Source organism: Ascaphus truei, chromosome 4, assembly GCF_040206685.1.
Source record: "Ascaphus truei isolate aAscTru1 chromosome 4, aAscTru1.hap1, whole genome shotgun sequence".
In the NCBI taxonomy this organism is placed as follows: Eukaryota; Metazoa; Chordata; class Amphibia; order Anura; family Ascaphidae; genus Ascaphus; species Ascaphus truei.
Window position 1 is genome coordinate 30,033,112 of NC_134486.1, and position 19,694 is coordinate 30,052,805.

At 47.3% G+C, this 19,694-nt stretch overlaps 1 protein-coding gene across 1 annotated transcript in view; it reads right to left on the reverse strand.

The window, feature by feature from the left end:
• The window catches only part of LOC142492649 (nuclear RNA export factor 1-like), a 103,347-nt gene extending 90,289 nt beyond the window's left edge, over window positions 1–13,058 (reverse strand). The window contains exons 1-4 of the mRNA XM_075595489.1: window positions 13,004–13,058; window positions 9,087–9,162; window positions 5,788–5,844; window positions 4,824–4,968 (exon numbers count right to left, since the gene is read on the reverse strand). Coding sequence (XP_075451604.1) covers window positions 4,824–4,968; window positions 5,788–5,844; window positions 9,087–9,133 — 249 coding nt within the window. The 5' untranslated portion in view covers window positions 9,134–9,162; window positions 13,004–13,058. The remainder of the gene's footprint in view (window positions 1–4,823; window positions 4,969–5,787; window positions 5,845–9,086; window positions 9,163–13,003) is intronic.
• Between the last annotated feature and the right edge of the window lie 6,636 nt (window positions 13,059–19,694).

Below are 19,694 nucleotides of genomic sequence, written 5' to 3' on the forward strand. Positions count from 1 at the left end.
AACACATTAAATGCCCATGTGGTTTCTAAGAGGTTTAGAGATGTGCAAATGTGCAGTGATTGTTTTTGCGTATTTTCCAAAATTGTACAGGTTTTTTTGTGACATTTCGGTAGTTCTCATTTTGTCACTTTTAGTCCCCGAATTTTGCACAAATGGCCCGTGACTTGAATTTGGGCTCATACGACCTGTACAATAACCTTTAATGCATGGCAAACTGAGAAACTTTATTTGCAACATTTTTCACACACACAAAAAAAGGGCAAAATGTGTCCGGATATGCAAACTTTAATGAAAATGGAGTACATCCCTAGAGGGGATTAAAACTAAAGCCTGGGAAAAGCAGTCTGATGATTGGTGGAATGTTTAAAAAGGAGTCACTTGTGCTGCTTCAGTTTGTTAGTATTTAACTTCATTTGACCCGGGTTGCAGAGAAATTTAACTTTTTTCATTTTGCAGATAGTGTGGGGGTCACCCATATCCCCCGGGAGTCAGGCGGACCCCAGCGCATTTGCATTTCTCTGCAACCAGGGCTGGGACAAATAAATCTAAAGAAAATGTTTTGTTTTTTTTAATTGATTTCTACTGTCAAGTTGAGAACGGGAGTGGAATACATTTGCGCTAGCGGCAAGCACGCTGCTAAAGAAAAGATAGATGAAAAGGAAACTGTAAATTAAACTCTTTAGAACAGTGGTGGCCAACATTACACACACATGTCAACATACTGATGAACACTGTTCTGCTTCTCCTCTTACACTGGGAACATGCAATAAGCTCAGGAGAGGAGCAGAACAGTTTATTACAGCCATTCAGCTGTTGATGGAGCGGGGAGAAGCTACAATCCAGTGCAGCAACATCTCCGCTCCCTGTGCACTGGGAGAGGGAGGCCCAGCGTTTGGGAGCTGTAGGTGGAGCCCCAGAGGTCCAGCAGTTGTCCACCAATGCTTTAAAAGCTTACAAATGTTACGCTGATAGCCCTGGAGCGCAGAAGCTTAACAAAAGAACACAAAGAAACATTGTTCACACGGCTTGTTGTTGGGCTAAGTCAACAAAAATTGTGTTAATTGAAAATCATCAATGGGAATTTTTAATCTCTCGTGTTTTATTCCGATTACCCCTTTGCATGGCATACATGTGCTTTTCTGGCAAAGAATATAAAAAGGGGGATGGGGGAGCACAATAGTTGGAAACAGGCAACGGTATGGATCTAATGAATGCTCTTAAGGTGAAGCAGTTGTTACCAAGAGCAAATTAGGTAGCTCAGGTGGCTAATGTCTAATTGGAAGGGAAAACACACATAGGTTTGTATGTATTAATGAGTTGGTAAGATAAAAGTATATATAACTTACACGGCCTTGTGTAAGCTCAGTCACATCAAGGTTTCTTTGGGAATCCCGTGTTCTGCCGTTGATGCTTTTCTCCTTGCGGTGTAGGTGCTTCTTCTTGTTGTCTATGCCGCTATCTTCATTAGTTCAGGGTGCCGCTCCAGGGGGATTTCCTCTCGTGTAAACAGAGAAGGGGGATAGGATTAAAACATATGCATATATACGTCAATAGGGGGGGAAGGGTGACGTGGCTATAAACCACTGGACAATGTGATAATCTAGCACTCACACGGGCTAATGTGAGTGTGTTCTTATCTTGGTATCTTGCTCATGTAGGGGTAATTACCCGATCAGAGGCAAGTGATGAAAGGATGGGGTACAAGGGTATAAATAGTGAAAATATAACTCAATACTCACACGGGCCAGTGTGAGTACACACTCCTAGCGGTATCTTTCTTCTTCTGTTACCGATACAGCTAGTAGTGAAGATGGGATGAACACATGCAAAGGACACTAGGGTCTTCAGGGTAAAACTAATTTTAATGAATATAAAACAGCACAAAAAGATAAAAAACAGAAACCAAGCGTTTCTGTGGGACAATAAAAGCAAGGGGGGGACAGTAGGGTGTATGGTAGTAGGGGGTCTCCCCTTCCGCGTCCGGATGGGGAGCTACAACTACACCTCTGTCTCCTCTGTGTTATGCTGCAAAGTGTTCCAGATGAAAGAGCAACGCGTTTCGTCCAAGTACTGGACTTCCTCAGGCTCTGTAGATGTGGTCTTGCTGTTCCCAGCCTCTTTTATGCCAGGTTTGGCCTATCCTGGCCTTGGTGTGGTCTCCGTCCCATTTTCTGATGCGACGGGACGTCGCCATCTTGTAGAGTTGCGCGCGCATCCCATCTTCTATTGGTGTCGCGCGTGTAAGGGATTCAAGTCACTGATAAAGTTTATCGTTATTGAGGAGTCGCGTCTCTTTGAAATTCCACGACATCCGGTCGATAAGGAGAACACCCAGAGACCCCCAACAGGGCAGACAATTACGCAGTATGCAGGGGACTACGTGCGCAACTTTCCCTTCCCCATTTTTCACAATACCAAACTTTTTTACAATACAAAACTTTATTGAGACATTCACGGACACTATTAAGGCTATGGGGCTGCCTTGCCTATGCCAGCAAGACACGCGACTCCTCAATAACGATAAACTTTATCAGTGACTTGAATCCCTTACACGCGCGACACCAATAGAAGATGGGATGCGCGCGCAACTCTACAAGATGGCGACGTCCCGTCGCATCAGAAAATGGGACGGAGACCACACCAAGGCCAGGATAGGCCAAACCTGGCATAAAAGAGGCTGGCAAGACCACATCTACAGAGCCTGAGGAAGTCCAGTACTTGGACGAAACGCGTTGCTCTTTCATCTGGAACACTTTGCAGCATAACACAGAGGAGACAGAGGTGTAGTTGTAGCTCCCCATCCGGACGCGGAAGGGGAGACCCCCTACTACCATACACCCTACTGTCCCCCCCTTGCTTTTATTGTCCCACAGAAACGCTTGGTTTCTGTTTTTTATCTTTTTGTGCTGTTTTATATTCATTAAAATTAGTTTTACCCTGAAGACCCTAGTGTCCTTTGCATGTGTTCATCCCATCTTCACTACTAGCTGTATCGGTAACAGAAGAAGAAAGATACCGCTAGGAGTGTGTACTCACACTGGCCCGTGTGAGTATTGAGTTATATTTTCACTATTTATACCCTTGTACCCCATCCTTTCATCACTTGCCTCTGATCGGGTAATTACCCCTACATGAGCAAGATACCAAGATAAGAACACACTCACATTAGCCCGTGTGAGTGCTAGATTATCACATTGTCCAGTGGTTTATAGCCACGTCACCCTTCCCCCCTATTGACGTATATATGCATATGTTTTAATCCTATCCCCCTTCTCTGTTTACACGAGAGGAAATCCCCCTGGAGCGGCACCCTGAACTAATGAAGATAGCGGCATAGACAACAAGAAGAAGCACCTACACCGCAAGGAGAAAAGCATCAACGGCAGAACACGGGATTCCCAAAGAAACCTTGATGTGACTGAGCTTACACAAGGCCGTGTAAGTTATATATACTTTTATCTTACCAACTCATTAATACATACAAACCTATGTGTGTTTTCCCTTCCAATTAGTCATTAGCCACCTGAGCTACCTAATTTGCTCTTGGTAACAACTGCTTCACCTTAAGAGCATTCATTAGATCCATACCGTTGCCTGTTTCCAACTATTGTGCTCCCCCATCCCCCTTTTTATATTCATTGCCTATAAGGGTCCTGGATAGATCCTGCTGGGGTTCCGAGTCACAAGAGGACATCACCTGAAAATCACTTACAGGCAGTATAACACCATTCTCCACATACTTCCACACATCAAATAAGACACACAGAGATAGCGCCCGGGTACCTCCCCAAACAACTTTTCTGGCAAAAACAATAGAAGTGAACATGTCTCCAAAAAACCTACATTGAGAAAAAAAAAAAAAGAAGGGTGTGTGGCGAGCATGCGCATTTTAAGTGAAACTTTTGTGTTTTGTCACTGAAATTGTACTATAATTATACTCTCAAAAGTTTTTCAATCAAAAACATCAAAATACAATTTCAGTGACAAAACACAAAGAAGTTTCACTTACAACGTGCTCACTGTTTTAACATTTCCCTTTTAACATGTACCAGCGATTATCTACTATTCAAAATGGCTATTCAAATGGCTCTTTTTCATTGTAGATTGCCTTTCTTTATTTTTATTAGAGGGGAGCGGTGTGTGTGTGTGTCCTTGCTTCTGTGCATGCGCGCCGAGGGCCTCTGCGCATGCGCGCCGAGGGCCTCTGCGCATGCGCGCCGAGGGCCTCTGCGCATGCGCGCCGAGGGCTTCTGTGCATGCGCGCCGGCCCCAGCGGCTGCTGCGCATGCGACAGCCTCTTTTGCCCACAATGGCGTCACTTCCGTTACTCTACTTCTGTCACCATGAAGGTAATTTGTGCAAGAGAAATAATTGTAGGTGCCAGCAAAGAAATGTCACTTTAAAAAAATAAATAAAAGGTCAGAAGTCAGAAAGGAAGAGCTGGACAATGTGATAGGCTTCTCCAACGGCTTGGGCACTATCAAATATGTATTCTTTTTTTAATGGAGTGAAAAAGACTGCTGTTCCTGAAGGTACGGAGATGGAGGGGGTGTACAAATCTGATCATCGGCAAACCCCATCGTGATTAAAACAAAGCCATTTTCAGACTTCCTAAAAAAAAATATATCAACAAAAATGAAGCTGCAGTCGGTGATGCTCTTTTTGGAAAAAGACACCGGGCTTTTTTCAATCATCCTTTCCATGCTCTATACAGCACGTCAGAGAAATCAGATGGACATTGTTAGATTTTGGAAGACACTTCTTTTTAACACAGGTGGGGCAATAATAGAATGGCAATGAAATGTGAAATGTAAAATACTCACCGTAATTTTAAACCCCCCCTTTTTGCTGGTGTCTTCTGGTTTTGGATCAGTCTTCTTTGGGTAAATAACCGACCTGTGGTGCAGCCGGTCACTTGAGTCTCCAACTTCGTCCTCGCACAATTCTCTTTGACATACATATGTGCTACTGTAAAGCAAAAGTAACTGCTGAAATTGTGCTTACGCCAAGTCATTTCTTTCTGTAGGAACAGACGTCGTACCATAGATAATACTTTGTCCTGGCATGTAATAGAGGCTATGATGTGATGCATAACACATTAGCATTTCATCAATCTATGCACTTTTTGTCAAATACAGTAATTAAGTATGCATTGGCAACCCAGCACAAACTTACAGCAATATGCAGCAGATATCAATAGAAGAGACATATATAAATGCAACTGATCTTAAAGCAGCAATTGCCCCGACCAAAACAGATGTTAATATTTTTCTTTCATATGGTTGGAACCAGGAGAGACTTTATTTTCAGCTTCAGGGGCCCCACCAGTTCCCCAAAAACTTAAAGGTTTAGACGCCAGTGCACTTTGGGTTTTTTTAAGATTATGCCGGCAAGAATTCATCAGGAAGCCACAACGTCATCTGTCGTGTCTACCTGTTAGCCCCTGGTTTGGTAGCTATTTTATTTCCCTGGAATGGGGGGGTGGCGGGGGGCGGGAGTTAGAAGAAAAGGATTTAAAACTACAAGTATTTGGGGAATAAGGGGATCAATGGAGCTGGGAATAGAGCTGTTCCAATCATGTAAAAAACAAAAATACTGCTTTCACTGTGTGTCAACAGTGGTGGGTGAGGGAATTTACATTTATGTGAATGCATATATACACATTATTCACCATCAGTTTTCATAAATACTATGTACATTTATGGCACTATATAAAGACATACAATACAATAAATACCAAAAACTACGAATTGCAATGATAAAATACAGTACTGTATGAAGACCTACCTCTCATAATCTACAAAATGACCTTTCACAACTCGTTTCCCTCTTGAAAGCTGCACACTATTAGACAGAAGAACAAAAATGAGAATAGGACTGAAACATGGATGCTCTAGAGACAAGCTGTACTTCAACATGTACACAACACTGCTAGAGGAGTCAGCAGCAGACACAAATACATTATACTAGTACCATGTGGGCAGTAACTTTAGCATTTTGCTGGATTAAATGCCACTAATTATAACCCAAGACTCATGAAAGTCCAAAGTCTTCTAAAGTTCTGTGTAAGGAGCAAGAGTGAGGTTCTCAGAGCCACGCTATTCTTAACTTTGGGGATCACCTAGTTCCCAAGAATCTACCTTTTTATTTAACCAGGGGAGGAGTGGCTGCTCAGTGAGTAAAAACACTGACTGTAAATGACGACTCTCCTGGTATCAGCTCCTTGTGACCTTGGTTGGGCAAGTTACTTGATCTCCCTGTGCCGCAGCCACCAAAAACATAAGATTGTAAGCTCATCTGGGCAGGGACTGTCTCTGTAACATTCCTATGTGCTGCGTACCGCGCGCTGTACTTCAATTGTGACGCGGTATGAGTCCCATTGGGAGAAAAGCGATATATTAAGTAGTTATTAAGTTGTTACCAGTGTTCCAGTTCCCTATCTGGAAATTAAAATAGCCAGCTCACCCACACTGCCGTTGGCCAACAAGAAGCTGCAACCTCACCAAAGTCTGAAATTGTGTCTTCCCATTTGACAACTCCAGGAGCCATCTTGTTTTTACTTCAAATTTTCCATCAAATAAAAAATTCAAGAAGTGGGGTTGTTCCCGGAGCTAACAAACGGTACAATTCAGCATTAAACAGAAACATTGGACCATTGTTGTTTTTAAGTTGTTTTTGCTAAAGATACAGGAATATAGACTCCAGATCAAATATAATCAAAACAGGTCTACCTTTTTTTTCTGGTTTTACAGTGAATAAGCATTAGTGATAATCAGACGTCACATTGGTTGACCATTCTGCCTAACCACTTCCAAACCTTTTACATATGAACCTGAATATAAAACGTTCATAGCGTTTAACCCTCTTATTTTCATGTTACTGAATGCACTAAAGAGTAAGGCTTTTTGGAAAGGTGCTGAAATTAAAACGATTTAACGATGAATATTTAAAGAGGCAAACTCAGGGGGTGGATTTTTAGTGATCTATATATATATATATAGATATATATAGAGAAGAGAGAGGGGGTGTGAGAGAGAGAGGGTGTGTGAGAGAGAGAGAGAGGGTGTGTGAGAGAGAGAGAGGGGGTGTGAGAGAGAGGGGGTGTGAGAGAGAGAGGGGGTGTGAGAGAGAGAGGGGGTGTGAGAGAGAGGGGGTGTGAGAGAGAGGGGGTGTGAGAGAGAGGGGGGGTGAGAGAGAGAGGGGGTGTGTGAGAGAGAGAGAGGGTGTGTGAGAGAGAGAGAGGGTGTGTGAGAGAGAGAGAGAGGGTGTGTGAGAGAGAGAGAGGGTGTGTGAGAGAGAGAGAGGGTGTGTGAGAGAGAGAGAGGGTGTGTGAGAGAGAGAGGGTGTGTGAGAGAGAGAGGGTGTGTGAGAGAGAGAGGGTGTGAGAGAGAGGGTGTGAGAGAGAGAGAGGGTGTGAGAGAGAGAGGGTGTGAGAGAGAGAGAGAGGGTGAGAGAGAGAGAGAGAGAGAGGGTGTGAGAGAGAGAGAGAGAGAGAGAGAGGGTGTGAGAGAGAGGGTGTGAGAGAGAGGGTGTGAGAGAGAGAATAAAAATATTACTTGTGAGCACATTCACGTCTTAGGCTACGCTTATAGTGACGGCGATGTCAGGCTACGGTCATGCCGTCTTAACAGCATTATAGGCCCCCGGGCAAAGCAGTGCACTGGGCCCGGCCAACTCTCCGCTACAAGTCGTAATTTTTCTCCTTCTACCGAGTTAGCGGGAGATTTGAATGTTGAGGCGGGTGATCGGAAAATTAGTGTTAAATTCTGGTCTGTGCATAGATTAGCATGGGGCCCCCTATGCTCGTGGGGCCCCCGGGCAACAGCCAAGCGTGCCCATGCGTTAAGACCGCACTGGCTACGGTAGCTGGAAAAATCTAATTGACATGACTTCCAGTGATCGCGCCAAAGCCGTCGATCCATTGCGACGCATTTATAAGCGCACACAATGGCGGAAATGCATTCGTTTTAACGCAACATCGCGTCGCTGTCACTATAAGCGCAGCCTTAGACATGTCTGCAACCCTCTTTTTCACCATTATCACCTAGCATACAGTGCTTCTACTGCAGCACAGGATTCTGGGAAATTATATGCAAATGAGCACACTGCCACCTTTTGTCTCAAGTCCACATTACATGGAAAACCCTTAAGCCAATGCATGCTGCTTTTAAACATAACCTGGGATGAGATGCGAAGCCAATAAACCCACTCACAGACATACTGCTTTGACCTTGTGGTTCTCATCAGTGTGAGGTTGGTTATACTGTACTGGCTTTGCAGTTTGTGACTTTTTGGTATTTCTTCACCACACATTACTAATGTTATGGTGGGTGAAAAGGTGACTAAAAACCCTCCACCGTATAACATAAATATATATAAATATACACACATATATACATACATATATTTTGGGGCGCCCTCAAATACAGATGCCTTGCTCTCAGGCCTATTGGGCCTGATGGGAAGGCACTTTCATGTAGCGGCCGCCTCCTTGCTGCCGCCCTCCTCCTCCCAAATCGTAGCGTCGAATGACCCCACGTCACACGGCATCTCATTGCCTTGGCAACACAACACCACCTTGGTGACGTCCATGGCATCATTTGACGCTGTAACTCAGGAAGGCGACAGTAAGGAGGTGGTTCGCCACAGAGCTGAACCCAGTTAACTTCAGTTCCGGGGACCCCCTGCTTCCAAAGATACTTACCTGCGAATTAGGTGCCACTAGCCAACCTCTTCGGCAAGCAGAGATTTCGTTATGGCCACTGTTCAGATATTTCCTGGCCTGCGGGCCAATAGGAAGCTGTGACATAAATCGGTGCGGCTTCCTAGTCCCGTGTGACACGGGAGCTTCAAACCTGAAATCCCTGCTTGCCGAGCTGGATCAGCTACCGGCACCTACTTCTGAGGCAAGCATCTCCGAAAGTAGGGAGTCCAGAGCTGAAATGTATGGGGTTCAGCTCCGGAGACCCCCAGCTTCAATGCTGTATTTTAAAAAAAATTGCTGTCTGGGACTGCTCCTTTAAGTAATGATAGCAGTGCCAAACAATAACATACAATGAAATGGTATTGTAGGTTCATGTGCTTACCTTAATTGTAAACAACTGGTTTTTAAAAAGACGTTCTGTTCTTGCATGATCACTAATTCAGCTGTCGTACTATTTCCTATGCAAAACAAAAACAAAAAGCTGAAGCTCCAGTTTTTCTGTTTGTTCCCTAATGATTTTAGAAAGCAAGGCAGAAAGAAAATGTGATATGAACAATAATATACCTACACAGGCTACAGATAGAAACTTGAAGCAGGTACAGCAGATGGACACTAAGAAATTCATAAGAGAAATGGGTAACATAACAATACCTGCAGTGTTTTTGTCTGTCAAAAGTGTCAGTTCAACCTAGCAGGTCAAAACGAACACTGAACAACTATAAACTGGCTTCTTTAGAAATAGGTAATCACTATTAGGGGCGGATTCTGTGATGTTACAATGGAAATAAAACATTGAATGGGAGCTTCAGAGCTGAAAGAATCAGTCCCTTATAATCTTACTTATTTGCAGCTTGTGAAAAGCTAAGATGTATTGCTGTCATCACTTGATTCAAGTTTTCATATCAGCTACTTATGTGTCTGTTTGATTAAAAAGCTACATTACCTCTTTTTTGGAGGGGGGGGGTTGTTTGTTTTTAACCAGGTGGGAAGCAGGGGGGTCTCCAGGGACTCACTGCTTCCCGAGATACTTACAGCTGACGGGGCTGCAAGTAGCTGAGCAAGTAAAAAACTCAGGTTAAAAGGTCCCGCGGGCCAATAAGAAGATACAACGCCATCCCTTGCGGCTTCCTATTGACCCACATTACTTTTAAAACAGCAGTGAGATATTGAAATCACCTTCAGAGGCAAGGATCACGGGAGCTCTTTTTCTTGTGGATATAGTGACCGGCTCCTGTGGAACGCTGAATGCAATACAGGGAAAAAGGAGACCAAAAGCGCACCAGCACAAACGGAGCAGGAAGGACCCAAAACGAAAAATAATTAAAAGGGCACTTTAATGTGACAAAAGACCCATCCAACGCGTTTCGAACGTCACAGCGTTCTTTTTCAAGAACGCTGAATGCAATCTGACCAAAAATAGCTCGGTCCGGCTCAGAGAACCCGCTGCTTTAAACCTAATGAAACCAGAGGAACCGCAACACACTGCAGAGCCATGCCAATGTACAGTAGGACTAATCACTCGCTGTCATGAGGACAACAATAAGACGCAGGTTTACTGGCCCCATTGGCATCAACTTTAAGACACTGTAGCACGCGAGCCCGGCGGGGGGGTGGCACGTGGAAACCGCGATCTGCGGTCTATGGTGAGATGCAGAGAGGGGGGGGGGGGGGGGCGAGGCACGGGTTTTGCAGGGGCGTGGCCATGACCTCACGCGGCTGGTTCGTCCTCATTGGCTGAACTGCCGGGGCAGGGGGCAAGCCACCCCTCCGTCGCAAGTTGTAAATACATTTTTTTTTGTATTTGGAAAAACATCTGCTAAATGTGCGCCAAGGTACTTAGTGGGCCCAGCCCCATTGAGGGGCGGTACTTGTTCGTGCATCACACGCCGAGGAATGCACTGTAGAACGTACTGGGGGCGCAGCCTCACACGACTGATCACGTGATGAGGTTCCTGTTCCAGCCGTCGGGCCAGATGTGACAGGGAGGGGCATACGCCATAAGGGCCACTGGGGCGGCACTTTTCTCAACGTACACAGTACATCAATAAAGGCGCTGAAGGGGTATTCTTGGGGGAGGGAGGGGGGAGGAGTTGATGGGGAATTTCATTCTAAGAATAAAAGTAAATGTAGGGTGAGAGCTGCCAACTCTCCAATACTTAGCACATGAATATTGGGAAATGAAGTTGCGCAGTGGGCGACCAGACGCCGTTCAATGCAGTCCATGTATTTCTTGTACATATGGGCTCTGTCCCCCCTTAAGATCAAGCTGGACTAATTATATTATTAGGTTATATATAGGTGATTATCACCTTATACCCCCCTTCCCCCCCAAAAAAAACAATTAGATTTAGGTGTGTTTACTTTTAAATGTTTTCATTGTAACCAAATACTTTGGATGATCTTGAATGTTTTTTGTGATGAGACTTTCTTTTGTCGGGTTGTTTCACTTTAAATAAAGGAGATATATTTTGACTCTATACCTGGGACTTTGACTCCTTTGATAGACACTTATCCAACCTATAGTGACATGCAGTAACTGCATAACACGCTGGAGGTGCAGTTAGAGCCCCCCCCCCCCACATGCGACGGTGCAGTTAGAGCCCCCCCACATGCGACGGTGCAGTAAGAGCGCCCCCCCCACATGCATGCGGCGGTGCAGTTAGAGCACCCCTCCTCACATGCGGTGGTGCAGTCAGAGCACCCCTCCTCACATGCGGTGGTGCAGTCAGAGGCCGCCCCCGCACACACACACATACTGAGGTGCAGTAAGAGGCCGCCCCTCCCCCCCCCACACATACAGAGGTGCAGCAAGAGGCCGCCTCTCCCCCCCCCCCCCCACACACATACAGAGGTGCCGCAAGAGGCCGCCTCTCCCCCCCCCCCACATACAGAGGTGCAGTAAGAGGCCGCCCCCACATATACAGAGGTGCAGTAAGAGGCCGCCCCTCCCCCCCCCCCACATACAGAGGTGCAGTAAGAGGCCGTCCCTCCCCTCCATCCCACATACAGAGGTGCAGTAAGAGGCTGTCCCTCCCCTCCCCCCCCACATACAGAGGTGGCAGTAAGAGGCTGTCCCTCCCCTCCCCCCCCCCACATACAGAGGTGGCAGTAAGAGGCTGTCCCTCCCCTCCCCCCCACATACAGAGGTGCAGCAAGATGCTGTCCCTCCCCTCCCCCCACATACAGAGGTGCAGTAAGAGCCCCCCCCCCCACAAACAGAGGTGCAGTAAGAGGCCGCCCCTCCCCCCCCCCCCACATACAGAGGTGCAGTAAGAGGCCGTCCCTCCCCTCCATCCCACATACAGAGGTGCAGTAAGAGGCTGTCCCTCCCCCCCACATACAGAGATGGCAGTAAGAGGCTGTCCCTCCCCTCCCCCCACATACAGAGGTGCAGTAAGAGCCCCCCCCCCCCACATACAGAGGTGCAGTAAGAGCCCCCCCCACATACAGAGGTGCAGTTAGAGGCCGCACCCCACCCCCCACATGCGGAGGTGCAGATAGATCCCCCTCCCCCACATGCGGAGGTGCAGATAGAGCCCCCTCCCCCCCCCCCACATGCGGAGGTGCAGTTAGATCCCCCCCACATGCGGAGGTGCAGTTAGATCCCCCCCACATGCGGAGGTGCAGTTAGATCCCCCCCACATGCGGAGGTGCAGTTAGATTCCCCCCCACATGCGGAGGTGCAGTTAGATCCCCCCCCCCACATGCGGAGGTGCAGTTAGATCCCCCCCCCCCACATGCGAAGGTGCAGTTAGATCCCCCCCCCCACATGCGGAGGTGCAGTTAGATCCCCCCCACATGCGGAGGTGCAGTTAGATCCCCCCCCCCCCACATGCGGAGGTGCAGTTACATCCCCCCCCCCACATGCGGAGGTGCAGTTAGATCCCCCTTACATGCGGAGGTGCAGTTAGATCCCCCCCACATGCGGAGGTGCAGTTAGATCCCCCTTACATGCGGAGGTGCAGTTAGATCCCCCCCACATGCGGAGGTGCAGTTAGATGATCCCCCCCCCCCCCCCCACATGCGGAGGTGCCGTTAGATCCCCCCCACATGCGGAGGTGCAGTTAGATCCCCCCCACATGCGGAGGTGCAGTTAGATCCCCCTTCCCCCTGATACAGTCACATGGGACATTTACCGGCCCAGCTCCTCCATGTTAATCTAATTCCCCACCATGGGATACCCCCATTCAGTTACCGATGAAAGGTCGCACAGAGTATGTGTACTGCAGTGGGACAGGCGCGTGGAATCTCCTTGGCGGTATTACCGGGGCGCGTGATAACGTCCCCGCCTACACGTACCTCGTGCGTCATTAACACCACAGGGAAAAACCGCCGACTGCGCCTTGCGCGTGACGTCAGCGCCCCGCGATGACTCCGCCCCCCCGCAGGCACACGCGGAGCGGCACGCGGCAACAAGATGCTTCTGCTTTGCGCACGTGGACAATGCGAAGTCACTGCGAACATCTGCTTCTCCCCTCCCCCCTCCCTACTTTCCCTGCTTCTTCTCCCCCCCTCCCCCCCCCCCCTCTCCCTACTTTCCCTGGTTCTTCTCCCCCCCCCCTCCCTACTTTCCCTGGTTCTTCTCCCCCCCCCCCCCGTACTTTCCCTGGTTCTTCTCCCCCCTCCCTACTTTCCCTGATTCTTCTCCCCTCCCTCCTTTCCCTGATTCTTCTCCCCTCCCCCCTCCCTACTTTCCCTGATTCTTCTCCCCCCCTCCCTACTTTCCCTGATTCTTCTCCCCTCCCCCCCTCCCTACTTTCCCTGATTCTTCTCCCCGCCCCCCCTCCCTACTTTCCCTGGTTCTTCTCCCCTCCCCCCCTCCCTACTTTCCCTGGTTCTTCTCCCCCCCCCCTCCCTACTTTCCCTGGTTCTTCTCCCTCCCCCCTCCCTACTTTCCCTGGTTCTTCTCCCCCCCCCCTCCCTACTTTCCCTGGTTCTTCTCCCTCCCCCCTCCCTACTTTCCCTGGTTCTTCTCCCCCCCTCCCTACTTTCCCTGGTTCTTCTCCCCCCCCCCTCCCTACTTTCCCTGGTTCTTCTCCCCCCCCTCCCTACTTTCGCTGATTCTTCTCCCCTCCCCCCTCCCTACTTTCGCTGATTCTTCTCCCCCCTCCCTACTTTCCCTGGTTCTTCTCCCCCCCCCCTCCCTACTTTCCCTGGTTCTTCTCCCCCCCCTCCCTACTTTCCCTGGTTCTTCTCCCCCCCCCTCCCTACTTTTCCTGGTTCTTCTCCCCCCCCCCTCCCTACTTTCGCTGATTCTTCTCCCCCCCCCTCCCTACTTTCCGTGATTCTTCTCCCCCCCCTCCCTACTTTCCCTGGTTCTTCTCCCCCCCCCTCCCTACTTTCCCTGGTTCTTCTCCCCCCCCTCCCTACTTTCCCTGGTTCTTCTCCCCCCCCTCCCTACTTTCCCTGGTTCTTCTCCCCCCCCCTCCCTACTTTCCCTGGTTCTTCTCCCCCCCCTCCCTACTTTCCCTGGTTCTTCTCCCCCCCCCCTCCCTACTTTCGCTGATTCTTCTCCCCCCCCCCTCCCTACTTTCCCTGGTTCTTCTCCCCCCCCCTCCCTACTTTCCCTGGTTCTTCTCCCCCCCCCCCCACTCCCTACTTTCCCTGGTTCTTCTCCCCCCCTCCCTACTTTCCCTGGTTCTTCTCCCCCCCCTCCTCCCTACTTTCCCTGGTTCTTCTACCCCCCCCTTCCTACTTTCGCTGATTCTTCTCCCCCCCCTACTTTCCCTGGTTCTTCTCCCCCCCCTCCTCCCTACTTTCCCTGGTTCTTCTACCCCCCCCTTCCTACTTTCGCTGATTCTTCTCCTCCCCCCCTACTTTCCCTGGTTCTTCTCCCCTCCCCCCTCCCTACTTTCCCTGATTCTTCTCCCCTACCCCCCTCCCTACTTTCCCTGATTCTTCTCCCCTCCCCCCCTCCCTACTTTCCCTGGTTCTTCTCCATCCCCCCTCCCTACTTTCCCTGGTTCTTCTCCCCCCCCCCTCCCTACTTTCCCTGGTTCTCCCCTCCCCCTCCCTACTTTCCCTGGTTCTTCTCCCCCCCCCTCCCTACTTTCCCTGGTTCTTCTTCCCCCTCCCTACTTTCCCTGGTTCTTCTCCCCCCCCCCCTCCCTACTTTCCCTGGTTCTTCTCCCCCCCCCTCCCTACTTTCCCTGGTTCTTCTCCCCCCCTCCCTACTTTCGCTGATTCTTCTCCCCCCTCCCTACTTTCGCTGATTCTTCTCCCCCCTCCCTACTTTCCCTGGTTCTTCTCCCCCCCCCCCTCCCTACTTTCCCTGGTTCTTCTCCCCCCCCCCCTCCCTACTTTCCCTGGTTCTTCTCCCACCCCCCTCCCTACTTTCCCTGGTTCTTCTCCCCCCCCCTCCCTACTTTCCCTGGTTCTTCTCCCCCCCACTCCCTACTTTCCCTGGTTCTTCTACCCCCCCCCCTCCCTACTTTCCCTGATTCTTCTCCTCCCCCTCCCTACTTTCCCTGATTCTTCTCCCCTCCCCCCTCCCTACTTTCTCTGATTCTTCTCCCCTCCCCCCATCCCTACTTTCTCTGATTCTTCTCCCCTCCCCCTCCCTACTTTCCCTGATTCTTCTCCCCTCCCCCCTCCCTACTTTCCCTGATTCTTCTCCCCTCCCCCCTCCCTACTTTCCCTGGTTCTTCACCCCCTCCCTGCCTACTTTCCCTGGTTCTTCTCCCCCCCCCTTCCTACCCTGCAGCACCCCAAAAATGAGTAATATCCTCAATCTCTCACAAATATAACCTTAAATCGCTGCCACCACCAAGGATATTATCACGTTCTATTTGCAGTCTTTGGTCCCCTATTTCCAAAGAATAATATGTAATTAGCACACAAAAAACAATTGTAGCAAAAAAAAACCTGAAAATTCAGTTATTCTTCAAAGTGTACAAAGTTATATTGTTACATTTACAAAGTAGTACAGTGCTTAGTTACAGTGCTTAGTTACAAAAAAAACCATGGGCGGTTGCAGAGGTCTCGTGCTCTTCCCCCAGGCATTTAATTAAATGCCGGAGGATCGCGTGAGGCCTCTGCAACACTCAACTTACCGGGATTCAGCCGGCTGTGTGATGCGTCGCCATGGCAATGCGGCGTCAAATGACGCTGCGCGCCATGTGTCGTCATACGCGTCAAATGACGCCCGGGGTCACGTGTCGTGACATGACCCGCAGGGTCATTTGACGCAAATACAAGGTAGGGTGGGCGAGAAAGCCGGGGAAGGGAAGATAGGGTGGCGCAGGTTCAAAAGTTTGCGCTCCCCTGAGTTAAACCACCGTGAATTAGCGATAATATATAATATCAAACAGCAAACAGCAGTGGTCTCTCACACTCGGTCAACAGTTGAATTAGGGCCCAAAAGCAGTACTTATTATATTTACACGGTAGTATAGTGCTTAGTTACAGAAGCAAGCTTGTTTCAAGAAACATACAAAAAATGATATGCAGACAGTTTCATAAAATAACGGTAGAAGCAGGAGAACCTATATGTTACTCCATAACAATAGCAGATCCCTCCCAAAAGAGGTCTTTGGAGCATGGAAGATGAGAATTCACGTGTCTTGTTGACATAAAACACACACCTTGCTAAATTCTAAATTCATATCTGCAATGCATGGTTTTTATCTTAAAACCCCTTGCATTGTTCTTCTGGTTGGTAGCAAAAAAAAACCTAATGATATTGTTTGAAAATCGTAGGAGACTCAGGAATTCACCGTTGATTTTGATACCTTTTTCTTCCCAATTCAATGTGTTGAACAATTCTTTAAGTGTTGCTGTGAAAAGCTTCGATGACCTGGGGTACAGGCATTAAATGCATTAAGAAGACAAAAGGTTGATGAAGTGTACACATTATGAGGAACATTTAAGAGAATGCCACATCAACCATTAGATACCATGAAGACAAGCAAGAAAAAGACCTGCAAGGACCTGCAATAGGGTAACTCTTTGGCAAGGAATTGTTCAAGACATTGAATTGGGGAGGGGGAAAAAAAATAACAGTCATTACTTACGATTTGCAGACATTTTTTCCCAAGGAGAAATAACCAAATCGCTGGAAAAGATGGTGCTGGACTGGATTCCAAGCGATATCAAAAGTCCAACGCAATGATGGGAGGATAAAATTGGTTGGAGCAACATAGAGAAGAGAGGCTTGTAACCACAGTACCTGGAACATCAGTGTGTGTGTGTGAAGAAAAGCAAAAACGGGGTGACACATGTTCACGGATCAAAACAATAAATAAAGAAATACTTCATCCATAGGCCAATATGACTCGGCACTCAATAGTACAGGCAGTCCTCGGTTATCCGACACAATGCGTTACTCAAAATGGCGTTGGATAGCGAAACGTCTTAAAGTGAAACACGTTTTCCCATAGGAACACTGTTTAAATGAAAGGTTCCGTTCCTGAAGGCATTTTTAACACTAAAATACACCAAATATTTTATACAGGCAATAAGATATGCAGCACACACATAAATTATATAGTGTATATACTGTATTATATATATATATATATATTATATAATAAAATATAATATATAGTAAAATATAATATATATATTATATACACATAAACAACTTTGCAAAGCGTCGTAAGAGCGTTGGATAAGCCGTTTTGGCGTTATAAAAATGAATAGAGGTATGCATTGCATAGCGTTGGATAAGCCATTCGTTGTAAAACGAAGCGTTGTAAAACGAGGACTGCCTGTATTTAAAAGCAAGAAGGTACAGTATATTAAAAATGCAGGATTTTGCTGCATTCTCAGTACACCACCTTGCTTTTAAATACTATTGAGTGCGGAGTCGTTCTTCATTGTGTGTACACACACAAACATAAAAACACACAGAAAAAAAACTATTTATTGAATATGTAAATAACCAAGTGTTTATATGACGGCTCTAGGTGATAGATAAAGTAAAAATAGTTTAGTAGAAAAACCTTGCTGTTGTTCATAGATCTGACCTCTAGATGGCACCATTACTCTCTGAGCCTTAACCGGGGAGAAATAGCAGGTCCTTTTTGTCTTCATACCCCGAGATACTGACTTGCAGTATATTGAGCTGTACTGCCCTATGTTCCCACGTCCCCGTGGAATTGCTATCTATATAGTAATGATGAAGGTGGTTAAATATCCTAAGGTTTATTGTAAAGCAGAAATGCTTGTTACAGTGTGATAAGGCATATGCCCCAGATTAGACCTTCCACTTGTTCATCCTCACACCTCAGGTGTGTTCTTTGGATTTATGGACAGGACATCGCTCAGTTTTACGTCTTCACGAAACAAATCCTTTGGTTCCTCACCAATTCCTTAATTCCCAGGAACTTAGAAATAATCACAGTATCATAGTTACATAGTAGATGAGGTTGAAAAAAGACATACGCCCATCAAGTTCAACCTATGCTAAATTTAGACAACAGATACTTTATCCTATATCTATACTTACTTATTGATCCAGAGGAAGGCAAACAAAAAACCCCATTAAGGGGAAAAATTAATTCCTTCCTGACTCCAAGAATTGGCAATCGGATTAATCCCTGGATCAACATCCTTCCCATGTATACTTATTTTGTATATCCCTGTATCCCAGGCTGCAGTGTTACTGTCTCTGGGTTTGTTGGCCTTCCATAATTGGGCACATGAAAATAGTTACACTTGACAAAGCTCTGTTTGAGCAAAGCGCGCATCGGGCGCGTTATGCCGTTAGACGTCACGCTGAGCTTTGATGTATCCATAGGGAGGAGATAGTCGGCATATCTGCAGAACGCCATATGATCTCCTATGTGCGACTCTACAGCGTGTCCGAGAGCAGCATAATCGGCATTAGCGACATTTGTATACTAAAAGCAGGGCCGAGACAGTGGGTTTGTAAGCTAGTGCTTACAGAGCGTCATTAGATGTTGCTAATGATCACATAGTCAACCAATAACTACATACAGACTACACATTTTAATGATTTTTAAACACCTATTGTTCAAAAAAAAAATCTGCCTACACACGTATATTAGATTAACAGGAGTTTCTTTTTTCATATTGGTCAATTTAAGTTTTAAATATGAAGGAATAAAAGTAACGTTTTACACATACTCTGCTACTGTGTGAGATTTAGCGACACTGAATGAGGTTTGAGTGCAGAATTGGGTATGCAAAGTATATTTAAATGACTGAAATCCCACACTTCCTAAAAGGATTTCCATAAGAACCACATTGACCAGTCTAAGGCACCTTGTGAGTAATGGGGGTACAGGTGTCGGCCTTTGTTATTCTGGGCAGCAGCTGATGAGTAGGGCCGCTGTCACAGCAAACTCTTGAGCTTCTCTGAAGTTCGCAAACCTTGCCAAGTTTGCCCTTTTTATCCCCCCATGACAAATTGTGAGAACATTTTCCCCGCTCGCCAGGAAGAATTGGCCAAGCATTAAAAGTCAGTGTGCAGGTTACAGGACCCTTTATATGCGGAAATGTTTTGCTAAAAAATGGCGAAATTGAGGAGAGCGATTTGCTAGTTCATGAAAATGTTGCGAAAACGCAAGATTTTACAGAAATGTGCAACCAATTTCGCAAGGTATACTTGAAGACATTTGCAGATCTCTGCTCGCTAGTCTCAGCTGACCTTGTTTACAAACTATGAAAAGAAATAGGGAGAAATCACAGACTGGTGCTTCCAAAACCTTCACAGTAGTATATTGTTGTAAGTATATGTCGCCATGGCTGGTCCAGACTATACATTCTGCCTCCTGTCACATATGTCCTAGTAGCTACAGGCAGTGTCAGGCTATCCTGTGGGGTTACCCCCCCTCCACCCCATGCAACCTCCTTGAGTGGCAGGCGTGGTCTGCGAGGTACCCAATCCAGGTGCAGCCCAGGTCCCATCCCCTTCTGCACTAAGGAGGAGGCAATCCAAATTATAGTGAGTCCAGCTCTCACCCTCATGGGGCAGAGGAGTGGAGCTCTGAGTCTCTCCCGGCTGGGAGAAAGAGACAGGCCTTCA